This window comes from Jaculus jaculus, chromosome 1 (assembly GCF_020740685.1).
Source record: "Jaculus jaculus isolate mJacJac1 chromosome 1, mJacJac1.mat.Y.cur, whole genome shotgun sequence".
Taxonomy (NCBI): domain Eukaryota; kingdom Metazoa; phylum Chordata; class Mammalia; order Rodentia; family Dipodidae; genus Jaculus; species Jaculus jaculus.
The window spans coordinates 209,461,931-209,474,645 of record NC_059102.1 but is presented as its reverse complement, the minus strand read 5'-3'; the positions used below and the strand labels follow the sequence as shown (position 1 = coordinate 209,474,645).

The following is a 12,715-nucleotide window of genomic DNA, read 5'->3' as shown; positions in this document are numbered from 1 at the left end:
GTCAAGGTTTTCTTTTTCTTCCTAAGAAATTAAAATCATTTATGAATTATGAACCAATAAAGCTATACTAGAATGGCCTTCAGACTCAAGACTGAAGAGTCAATTAGTAAATTCCAAGCACATTTAAGAAAGAATTATACTCAGCTGTAAGGATACTTTTCAAAGAAACAGAAATAAAAGTTTTCTCAAAGTAAATAGTAAATATAACACCCTAAGAACTAGAATAAGATATAGTACCTGACAATTCCATAAACAAAGAGGATTAATGATTTAAAGAAAGTAGTTTACATTCACTTTCTTCTCTCAAATGCTAGTAGTCTTAAATGTAAACAGCTACTTTTCTGCTGAATTGAGGGAACCTTTAACTTAATGGTTTATATAATCAAAGATCCCCACAACTGATCTCACACTGTGTTCTCAAATTCTTGTTGGAGCCAGGAAAACAAAAAACAGTATATATATCACAAAATGCCAAAATACCTGAAGTTAGGTTTTGTTATTTTTAAACTGTCATAAAAAGAAAATGAGCACAAACAGAAAACAAAGATTTACCCTAGGTAGCAGGCTGATAATAAAAATCTATGAAATTACTCTCATCTGCACTCACAGCACTCTGTTCTTACCAAAAGGACATAAACATGTTTTACAAATGCAATTTTAGTCCAAATATTTTAAGTGGAACTACACAAATAATTTTCTTTAAACTTATCTTGAATGCTTTTATGCAAACAATGGGAAATTGAAAGACATAACATTTTAAATCAAACACTGAAGAGAATCCAACATAACATTAATGAGCAATTAACTAGAAAACTAAATAGTTTTTAAACAAAAAAGAAAAGGGTTTCAAATATAAACATAAACAAAACAAAAACATAAAAGTATTTATTCTTAAAAAGATAGAAAAACGAACAGTTTCGACTACTTTCCTTTTTCTTTTTTTTGGTTTTTTGAGGTAAGGTCTCACTCTAGCCCAGGCTGACCTGGAATTCACTATGGAGTCTCAGGGTGGCCTCGAACTCACAACGATCCTCCTACCTCTGCCTCCCGAGTGCTGGGATTAAAGGCGTGCGCCACCACGCCCGGCTCTTTCCTTTTTCTTTAATGAATTGATCAAGGTTAATAAAACAAAAAGTTAAAGTATCTTAATGCATATGCATGAATGCTAATATCATAAACAAAAAGCAACTGACTTGTTAGTTGAGCCCTCAATAGCAAAAATAAAATCAAATTGTTTCAAATCCCTTATAAACATCAACTAAAATCAGCTGCCACAAATAAAATCCATGCATAAGTAATAAAGCAGAAATAAATAAAAACACCAAGGGACAGCATCTTATGAGAGCAAGTAATGGTATAATTAACCATGTTAATAACATTTACTTAAGAAAAAAGCAGTAGCAGACAAGCAAATAAGGAAGAGGAAATACGAATAAGAGATGCTCATTTATAGACTTCCCAAAGTTAATATTGTGAAGTATACCTTTGAGGGAAATCCACGTTTTCGGCTATATTTCCTATTAGGTCTCTGTTCCCTGCCATTCTGAGGAGGTCTGTCACCTTTCCCTTTTGGACTTGTAGTAACGTCAATGTCTGAAACCTGTTCTCGTGAAGCTGAATTCCCTAGTTTGTCCTCAATGCACGGCCGAATTCTCAGACTAAAAGATGCCTCCTTTATTAAATAGTGTAACATATTAATTTCTTAACACAAACTCCTGTTTAACATATAAGCCAGCCTTGTAAATAAATACAAAAAATTCTCAGTCCATCTTTAAAAAAAATAAGCCCTCAACCCCAAGAGGCAGCAAATTAATCACACTTTTAAGTTTCTGTAGACTAAACTTGATAATTTTTCAAATTATACAAAATTTCTAAAGCATACTTTAATATTTAGTTTGCTATATACCAACTTACATAATGACATAAATTCACGTTATTATGAAATTCTCATTATAGTGAATACTTTAGATTCTAGTATATAATTTGTAATGAGCTATATCAATTATCAACCTCCCAAACAAATTATTTTAACCACACTGCCCTAAACCTTCCATTTCTGCTGGTTATATGGGAGATTATTCCCAGCATCACTGTACACAGAACATTTTCTATAGCAGAATCCATTTATCAATTGTTTGGTTCATACCCTCTGAGTATTTCCATATAAAAGGTAAAAAACAAAAAAATCCCTTCTACTTCCTATTAAATTTTGGAAGGTGGAATTTCAAACGGGAAAGTGTGGGAGGGGGGAGGGAGGATATTACCATGGGATATTTTTTTATAACCATGGAAAATGTTAATAAAAATTAAATAAATAAATTTAAAAAAATTTTGGAAGGGCAGGGAAGGGAACAAATAAAATTTGTAGGCCACTACTAAAGGAAACCCTCACATTCCTAATCCAGAATGGTATTTTGGAACATACCTCAAAATGAAAAGACACACACATGGCTATCCTTTCAAAAGAAAAGCCTTATTAGTAACATGCTAAAAATTACAAAAGCATGCTTACAGTAACATTTATTAAAATGAATAGTTTTGTTACACAGTAAATTCTACAAATCATTTCTTTCTCAAGTTTTATAAATTACAACTTTTCTAAGGCAGTGATTTTATAAATTTCAACCTGCATTTAGAAATCATATTATTTTTCTCACAGTAAATAATATAAATAAATGCTACCTTGTCCTATTAACTACTCTTTATTTCAAATATTCAGTAATTTGGTTTTGCTGTAGAACTAGCCCATAGCCTGAGAGGTGGAAAATTCTAATACATTTACAGTAAGTCTTCAGCAGCAAATAAATATGTAAACTTTCCCAGCAGACTGACTATATGCTTAGTAATCATTAGTAATTTATATCTACAATGATTTTTACTTTACTAATGCTTAAAATTAGGAAAAGCTGTGATGAAAAAAACCCACTACAAAAAGTTTCTGGGGCTGGAGATAATTCAATGGTTAAAGGCACTTGCTTTTTGCAAAGCCTGATGCACCAGGTTCAATTCCCCAGTACCCATGTAAGGCCAGTGGCACATATACCTGGAGTTCATTTGCTCGCTCGCTTGCTCTCTCTCTCAAATAAAAATATTTAAAATAATAATTTTTTAAAACTTTCTGAAGTTCAGAAATGACTAGATTTCCAATTCATCCAGTAAAGCTATTTCTGTCAATAAATACCTTTAAACTTTCAAATTTAGAAATTATATACATCATTAACAATTTGAGGGTTTCTTCCCTGAAATATACTTTTCATTAAAGTACCAAAAACTATCATCTTGAAAAATGGAGGAAAAGTTTAATTCTTGATTTCCAGCACTTTTAAGTAGCAAGAAGCGCTTACCGTGGCATCTGAAGCCTCAGACTGCACATCTACGTTTAGCGATGTGCTCTCAGCTACAGAACCAGATCCCACAGCTGAGTCTATAGTCCGAACATCCTCCTCCTCATTTTCTCTAGCCTGAAATATTTTAGTGGTATAAATCATACAACTATTAAAAAGGTCAATAAAAATGTAATTATGGGTGGCACGAGTTTTCAAAAATCTGTTAACTCCTCTGAAGTGGAACCAAAATGTCATCAATGTTTGTACACTGTTATATTATAAAAATAACTCAATACATAATTTTAAAAGATCCAAAACTTACAAGGATTTTCTGGAGAAATTTCATGTATGACTTTTCCTGTTCTTTAAGGTGATCTATTAGATGAGTAAGGCGCTCAACATTAGCAGATCTTTCATTTTTCTCCATAAGATCTTCTCTCATGGAGCTAGCTTTAGTAATATAGTCACGAATTTGAACAAGCCTGCTTACAATCTGCAAGGAAAATATTAAAAATGATAAAATTACAGTATATAACATATAAAACTGAGCATAAATAACTCCAATTATATTTCAAACAGAATATAAACAAAGATACATGTTTAGTCATTAATTACACTTAAAAAAATTCTGAACCAAGCTAAGATTTAAATCAAAAACTAATTGTCAATTCTGAAAAGTTCGATTACCATCGATTTAGAGACAATTTCCAAATTAATTTTGCTTATGTTATTTGAAAAATTTATAAAACGAATTGTAGGAGCTAGGGAGATGACTCAGCCAGTAAAGTACTTGTTTTGAAAAGCATGAGGACCTGAGTACCATCCTCAGAAACCACATAAAAAACTTGGGTAGAGCTGTGCACTTAATAATCCCAGTGCTGGGTAAGTGGACACAGGCTGATCCCTGGGTTCAATGGACAGCCACTCTAGCCTATGTGTTGAGCTCCAGGCCAATAAGTGATCCTATCTAAAAACAAAAAGATGATGGATGGTGCCTTAAATGACACCTGAGGTTGCTCTCTGGTGTATGTGTGCACACACACACACATACACATACCCACCCTATATACCATGCAAAAATCTGTACACCAGTTATTTATATAAATATCCCTTCTAATGTTTTCTTTATAAATAATTGAAAATATTGTATTATAAAAATATTTAGCTGGGTGTGGTGGTGCACGCCTTTAATCCTAGCACCTGGGAGGCAAAAGTAGGAGAATCGCAGTGGGTTCAAGGCCTATCTGGGTTAGTGTGAGACCCTACCTTGGGAAAAAACCAGAAAAACAACAAAAAATATTTTCTGGCAAAGATGTGGGGAAGCTATGAAAAGGCTTCTCTAATCCCAGTAGGCTGACTCTGATACTCAGATGGGAGGCAGACAGGAGAATTTCAAAGAAGCTTGTGGTAAGCAAAGAGCATCAGAATGACAGAGCTCCAGTAGCACAATCTGTTAGTGTGTGGTATTTATGCAGAACATCAAAGTGAGAATCTAGAGCAAAAACTCTGCGTCAAATAAGGTGGACAGGTAAGGACCAAACCAAAATTTATCCTCAAATCTTCACAAGTGCACCATGGAAAGTGTGCATCTGCACTCACAAAAATATTTTTTAAATATTTTATTTTTATATTTATTTGAGAGAGAGAGGAAGAGAGAGAGATACAGCAACAGGCAAGTCAACACAGAGCAAGAGAATGGGTGCACCAGGGCCTCAAACTGCTGCAACCAAACTACAGATGTGTGCACCCCCTTCTGCATTTTGGCTTATGTGGTTCCTGGGGAGTTGAACCTGGGTCCTTTGGCTTTGTAGGCAAGTGCCTTAACTGCTAAGCCATCTCTCCAGCCCAATAATTTTTTTTAAGCTAAAAATAGGGCTAGAGAGATGGCTCAGCAGTTAAAGATGCTGGCTTGCAAAAGCCTGATGGCCCAGGTTCAGTTCCCTAGTACCCAGGTGAAGCCAGGGGCACAAAGTGGCACATGTGCCTGGAGTTTGTTTACCGTGGCAGAAGGCACTAATGTGCCCATTCTCTATCTCCTCTTTCTTTCAATAAATAAATAAAGTAACATTTTTATTTTAAAGTTAGGTGCTAGAGAGATGGTTCAGTAGTTAAAGGCATTTGCTTGCTTACAAAGCCAAATGTCCTGGGTTCAATTCTCTAGAACCCGTGTAAATCCAAATGCACAAAGTGGCACCGAGTAGCTAGAATTCAACTGCAGTGGCAGGAGGCCTTGGTATGCCTATTTTCTCTCTAACTCTTTGTCCCTCAAATGAATAAAATATTTTTTAAAGTAAAAAAAAAAACAACCCTACCAAATATCCTAGATATGCCATTCCTGAAAACTTACAAATCCATGTTCACTTTAGTCATTTAGGAAATAGAATCACCCTAGATGTCCATGAGTTGATTACTGGACAATGAAATATGGTATAAATACACAATAAGATTTATTTAGCTGTAAAGAAAACCCAAGCTATGAAACTTGTGAAAAACTTGATAGAACTGGAAAATATTTAGTAAGGTAACCCAGGCCCAGAAAAACAAAAATCGCATGTTCTCTCTCATACACATGCCTTAACTTGTAATGTTTCTATGAATGTGAACAGGGGATGTGAGAGTGGGTATAGGCTATGAAATTTAATTTGAGGCCATTTCCCTATGGAAATAAGAGGTACTGAGAAGGGATACTTATGACATAAAAGCAGAAAGGGGCCCGTGGATAGGGAGGGCACAAGAGAGGGAAGAGGATGAAGTAAAGGGGGCGGGGGAACCATGATTTTTGATTGAAAAAAAGTGAGATTTTTTTTAAAAAAATTAAAAAAAATTTTTGTTTATTTATATTTATTTATTTGAGAGTCACAGATGGAGAGGAGAGAGAGAGAGAGGAGAGAGAGGGTGGGGGAGAGGGAGGGGACGGGCGCCAGGGCTTACAGCCACTGCAAATGAACTCCAGACGCGTGCACCCCCTTGTGCATCTGGCTAACGTGGGTCCCGGGAAATCAAGCCTCAAACCGGGGTCCTCAGGCTTCACAGACAAGTGCTTAACCACTAAAAGCCCTCTCTCCAGCCCATGAATCTTTTATACTAATAACAAAAAGTACTACACTTCAGACCAGCAATGGTAGTATTTGACTTTAATCACAGCACTCAGGTGGCTGAGGTAGGAGGATTTCCACGAGTTCATGGCCAACCTAAGCCACAGAGTTCCAGGTCAGCTTGGACTACAGAGAGACCTTGCTTCAAAAACAAACGACAGGGCTAGAAAGAGATGGCTTAGCAAGGAAGGCACTTGCCTGGAAAGCCCAAGGACCCAGGTTTGACTCCCCAGAATCCACATAAATCCAATGCACAAAGTGATGCAGGCACACTGGCTAAGGCTCTGGAATTCCAATTCTCTCATTAAAAAAAAAAGCTAACAAAAAAGTACCATACTTTTTAAATTTTATTTTTTTAATGAAAATAGGATTGCATAATTTATATTTTATGTTCTAATTATATATTATAACTATATGGAAAATCCATTATATTTTATTTATATATTTTACATTATACTTTATATTTTAATTTTTTTCTCTTCTTTACCATAGCCAAGTCTTTTCTTTACATAGAAACTTTGTACGGACACATCATACGTTGGTATCATCATTTCCTCCCCCCCCCCCCGCCCCATTCCGCTGAGGGCCCTCCTCAGTGGGGTACCCAGTATTCAGGCTGTTTGGCTCACCATGGAAGCAGCACCCTTACTCATCTTGCCAATCCTCTGTGGTTTCTGATATGCTGGGGGCGGGGGTCATCTCCTGCCAGGGAGTCATATCTTTTGTCAAAATTAAAAAAATATATATTTGCAAGAATGGGGGAGAGGATGTGACGGGGGACATGGCACTGCAAAAAAAAATCCAGATGCATGCACCACATTATGCATACAGCTTTATTTATGTGGGTACTGGATTTGAACCCGGGTCATTAGGTTCTGCAAGCAAGCAAGTTCATTTAACTGCCGACTCACCTCTCCAGCCTCTAGATATATATTTTTTTAATTACTTGAAAGAAAGAGGAGACAAAGGATTGGGCACACAAGTGCCTCCTGATGCTATAAATGAATTCCCAGATGCATGGGCCACTTTGTGCATGTGGCTTCATGTAAGTACTGGGGCAAAAAAAAAAAAAAAAAAAAAGAAAGAAAGAAAGAAAAAAATCATACTTTTGAAAAACAGTAACATTTGGGGAGGGTGTGTCTGTGTGGTGTGTGTGTTCACATGTGTGGAAGTGCATGTGTGTATATGAAGGCCAAAGGTCAATGTTGGGTGTCTTCTTCAGTTGCTATTTTTAAATTGAGACACAGTCTCTCACTGAACCTGAAGCTCACTTACACAGCTAGACTAGCCAGATGGCAAGCCCCAGATATCCTCCTGTTTCTAGACTAGCAAATCCAAGGTGTCTTCCTGTTCCTAACTCAATAATCAGATTACCTATGTGTATCACCACATGCACTTTTCCATGGGTGCTGGGGATTAGATCTCAGATCTTCATGCTTGCACAGCAAGTAGTTTACTGATTCATCTCTCCAGCCTAGCACTTAAAAAAAATCTTTTTTTTTTTTTTTTTTAAATTTGAGAAAAAAAAAGAGGAAAATATAGGATGAGTGTGTCAGGGCCTCCAGCCACTACAAACAAACTCCAGAAGCCTACGCCACCTTGTGCATCTGGCTTATGTGGATACTGGGCTATCAAAGCTGAGCCCGTATGCTTCACATGGCAAGCACCTTAACAGCTAAGCCATCTCTCCAGCTCTTAAAAAAACTAAATAAATAAATCTAGGGCCAAACCCCATGTAAGCCAGATGCACATGGTAGCACTTGCATCTGGAGTTCATTTGCAGTGGTTAGAGGCCCTGCCATGCCTATTCTCTCTTTCTCATTCTCATAAATAAATAAATGCTTCCTATCCTCTTGCATTAAAAATTAGCAACATCCCAGGCATCGTGGCATGTGCCTCTAGTCCTAACACTTGGGAGGCAGAGGCAGGAGGATTGCCATGAGTTAGAAGCCACCCTGTGATTACACAGTGAATTCCAGGTCAGCCTGGGCTAGAGTGAAACCCTACCTTGAAAAGAAGAATATATATTAGCAACTTATTTTTAGCAAGTAAGTCTTAATGAACCTGCATATGTCATTTCACCAATCTTTTTTTTTTCCTTCTTCTTCTTCTTCTTCTTCTTTGAGGCAGGTTCTCACTCTAGCTCAGACTGACCTGGAACTCAATATGTAGCCAGGCTGGCCTTGAACCCATGGTGGTTCTCCTACTTCAGCCTCCTGAATGCTGGGACTAAAGCTGTGTGCCACTCTGCTCAGCTCATAAATCAATTGGGGAAAAAAACATTCTATTTTAAATCTGGTATATTGGGGGCTGGGAACACGGCTCAGCTGTTTAAGGTGCTGGCTTACAAAACTTGTCAGCCTAGGTTCAACTCCCAAGTATTTACCTAAAGCCAGATGCACAAAGTGGCACATACATTGGCGTTCATTTACAATAGCAAGATATCCTGTTGTGCCCACAGATAGTAGTTAGTCTAAGTCTCTCTTCTCCCATGAATAAATACATAAAAATAAGTCTGGTAGATAAATACAAACAGTTTGGGAAAAATTTCAATTTTAATTAACTAAAGTCCTGTACTGGTTACAGTTAACTTGTCAAAAAAAGCTGCTGATGGAAACAAAGTTTTATTTTGGCTTAATCTCAAGGGGAAGCCTTATGATGACACAGGAAAGTATGGCGTGAGCAGAGGCTGCACATCATCTCTGCCACAGCAGGTGGACAACAGCAGCAGGAGAGTGAGTTGATCTAACACTGACAAGCTAGGTGCTTATAAGCTTCAAGATGGCCAAACTGCTACTAGCTGAAACCCAAGCATTCAAAACACACGTTTATACAGGGACACCTAATTCAAGCTACCATAATAATCTAACATTTGTTTTTGGAGGTAGGGTCTCACTCTAGCCAGGCTGACTGGGAACTCACTCTATAGCCCCAGGATAGTCTTAAACTTACAGAAACCCTTCCACCTTAAGCCTCCCTAGTGCTAGGATCAAAGATGCACACCACCATGACTGGCTAATCTAAACATCTTAAAAAAAAATCTTAATGTTTATAGTTTGGAACTTGTAATATTATCACCATAACAAACCCACTGTATTACCTGGCTGCTCTCCATTGCAGGCTCTCCTCGCCCATCTTCTTCAGAAACTTGACAGTTTTGCAAAAGGTCATTACTCAAAGCAGAAGCAAACAGCTCTTTACATTGTGCTGATCCAACCGTTTCTCTTTTTTGAAGACTTGTAGCAGCATCTTTGCTTTTGTGAGTATTAATCTGCATAGGCAAAAAGTTGAAGGGCTTTCTAGTTTCACTAAGCTGACGTTTGTTGTTAGCAGCTGTTGCTCTACCTTGAGAATCACTTCCAATGCTTCTCTAGATATGAAAAAGAAATCAAACCACACAAATTAACCTTTTAATAATTTTTTAAATTTCATTTTTTGTTAGCTTAAGAGAATTGGGCTTTCATTATGCTGTTTTTCAAAGCTTTTTTTTTGTTTCCCTTAAAATTCCAATATTTTTAGTTTCAACATCAGATACTGAGGTACACCTTTGTAATAAGATTTGAAAAAAGCTATAGATATACAACTCTTTACTAAAAGTATCAAAATTTGATTAACACTCCCTTATCTTCATTTTATTGAGGCAATTTAATTGATAAATATGACTAAGACTATAGTCAGGTACCATACTAAGACTATGAACACATTTATAATGCATACTGCTGTTTGGAACATGGAAAATTCTTATAGGCTTTGAGCCCAATGAATCAGTACTAATTACTATGAGTTATCAGTACAAAGATTTATCTATATGAAGCATCATTTGGAAAAGTATTCAGTTGAGGGGTGTCAATATAGTTCAGAGAGAGTTTGCTTAGCATGTATTGGGTCTTGGATTCAATTCCCAACATATACACACGGTTCAGTTTAGTACCTAGAATACATGTACATGATACATGCATTTACATAATACACGATCCTGTTACACCATCACTGTCATATCCAACTTGAATGTACTTTTCTGCATACTTGGAAACCTCTTAATGTCTGCAGAGTATAGATATGATCAAGAGTTCACTATTATTTCTATTTCATTTTAGATCTAAGCTTTATTCCAATGATTATAAGTCAGTTTTACTCTAAATATACCAAGTTTTACAACAGTTTTGTTACTAAAATCTACTCCCACTATAAAAATAATTTAAGTAATAAAATCTAGCAAAAAAGTACTTCTGACAAATCCAGAAATAAGACTTTGCCTTTCTCCAAAGAACAAAGTACTACTATTACCATTTAAGATTTTTTTAACCACATACACGATACTTTTATTCTTCTCAATCTTTTCTCAAGACAGGTTAATTAATATAAGTATTCCCCACAGTTAATATTCTAAAAACAGTTCACAAACCTGATCCAAATCACTGAAGTTTATTCGTTGTTTAAGTTTTTCTAATTCTGCCTGCTCTGGGACAGACATCTGAGTCATGTATCTACTGTGTGGAAATGTATGTGGAATCTTTGTTCTTCGTCTTCCAACTCCTGGTGATGACTCCGGAGAAATATCATTTGTTACCCTTTTATCACTTTCTACACCAAACTTTTTTTTATTCTTTTCTGATGATCTATTTGCCTTCTTCTGTTGGCCACCCCAATCCTTTAAAACAGCAAAAGCAAAAGTTAATCTGGCCTGTAATCAACCCAGGAAAATAATTTGGCATGCTTACAAAAATGGTGATCAGTATTAAAATAACATTTTCCACGTTACCCTGTAAGAGATTTTTTGTTTTTTTTTTTGTTTGTTGTTTTCTGAGGTAGGGTCTTACTCTAGCTCAGGCTGACCTGGAATTCACTATGAAGTCTCAGGGTGGCCCTGAACTCATGCAATCCTCCTACCTCTGCCTCCCAAGTTCTATGATTAAATGCATGAGCCACCACGCCTGGCTTCTGTAAGAGATTTTTATTAACTCATCCTTCCTACATTGCGTCTATCCTAATATCACAGCTTAGCTTTCTAAAATTACCTTACCTTCCTACTAAATTCTCAAATCCCAACCTTCAAATCAATTTAAATAGTTTATTTTCAATAGCTTTCCTCCTCCTCTTCCTGTTCTTTTTTTTTTTGGGTAGGGGGAAGACAAGGACTCTCAGTGTAGCCCAGATTAACTTTGAATTCATGATCTTCAGTTTCCAAGTGCTGAGATTACAGGGGTGTACCATCAAGTTACAAAGGTATCTTTAAAAATCGTTCTTTGCAGACTGGGGAGATGGCTTAGTGGTTAAGGCGTTTGCTTGCAAAGCCAAGGAACCCAAGTTCGATTCCCCAGGACACATGTATGTCAGGTGCACATGTGCCTGGAGTTTGTTTGCAGCAGCTGAGGGTGCTAACATGCCAGTACTTATTCTTTCTCTCTTAAATAAATAAAAACAGAACAAGATTCTTTTTAAAAAAATTGTTCTTTGCAGTTGCTCATTTCAGCAGCACATAATCTAAAAATTGTTCTTTTGTGATAGTGTACCCCATAATTCTAGTATTCAGGAAGCTGATACAGGTGAACAGAGTTCAGCCTGGGCTTCACAATGAGACTGTCTCAAAATGAATAAAATAAAAAGGTAATTCTCCATAAATCAAATACTAAAATAAACTTATCTTTTCTTGCCTCCCTGAGATTAAAGTCAGTAAGTGTGGCCAAAAATAAAAAATAAGAAAATAAAACAGACCTGGAATCCACTTATGCTCTAAAAGACTATTTTCTAGAGAAAATACTGCATTGTGTAATCCTGAGTAAATTATGTGATTTCATATAGTTTCAGTTTCCTAATCTCTAAAAGTGTCCCTTTAAAGTAAGATTAAAAATAATATAAAAGCACTAATAGAGCCATTATTATTACTACCTTCATTAATATTTTTCCCTTTTTTTGAAAGGGAGGGAGAGACAGAAGAGGAAGGGAGGGAAGGAAGGAATGGGCATGCAAGGGTGTTGGGAGCTATGAACCAAACCTTGGCCATGTTAACAGAAACCACCATATAGCAAGTTAAGTTTCTACTTCCTCGTCTAATATTCAACTACCAGAAACAAAGAAATCGTATGCTTGGGTGAATACTCCCCCATGCTGCCGGTAACTGATGAAGAAACAAAGGCATTGCAGCTTAACCAGTAACTCTGTGATCTTTGGCCTCATTACATCCCCTTCCCACTACAACCTTATATAAACCTACATGTAAAAATAAAATCTCGAGGCCTTGACAAACACCTAGTATAGTCTCCTTCTTGTGTCTGTTTGCCTCCTCTCATTCAG

At 36.6% G+C, this 12,715-nt stretch overlaps 1 protein-coding gene across 11 annotated transcripts in view; it reads right to left on the bottom strand.

Annotated features, from left to right (window-relative positions):
• Pcm1 (pericentriolar material 1) overlaps positions 1-12,715 on the bottom strand; it is a 130,425-nt gene that overhangs the window by 95,709 nt on the left and 22,001 nt on the right. For 4 of the 11 annotated variants that reach the window (XM_045141604.1, XM_045141606.1, XM_045141607.1 and 1 more), the window contains exons 4-8: positions 10,827-11,072; positions 9,522-9,791; positions 3,649-3,819; positions 3,345-3,461; positions 1,484-1,672 (exon numbers count right to left, since the gene is read on the bottom strand). In XM_045141604.1, the coding sequence (XP_044997539.1) occupies positions 1,484-1,672; positions 3,345-3,461; positions 3,649-3,819; positions 9,522-9,791; positions 10,827-11,072 (993 nt within the window). The remainder of the gene's footprint in view (positions 1-1,483; positions 1,673-3,344; positions 3,462-3,648; positions 3,820-9,521; positions 9,792-10,826; positions 11,073-12,715) is intronic. The other 7 variants (XM_045141611.1, XM_045141613.1, XM_045141612.1 and 4 more) reach the window with 2 other exon arrangements.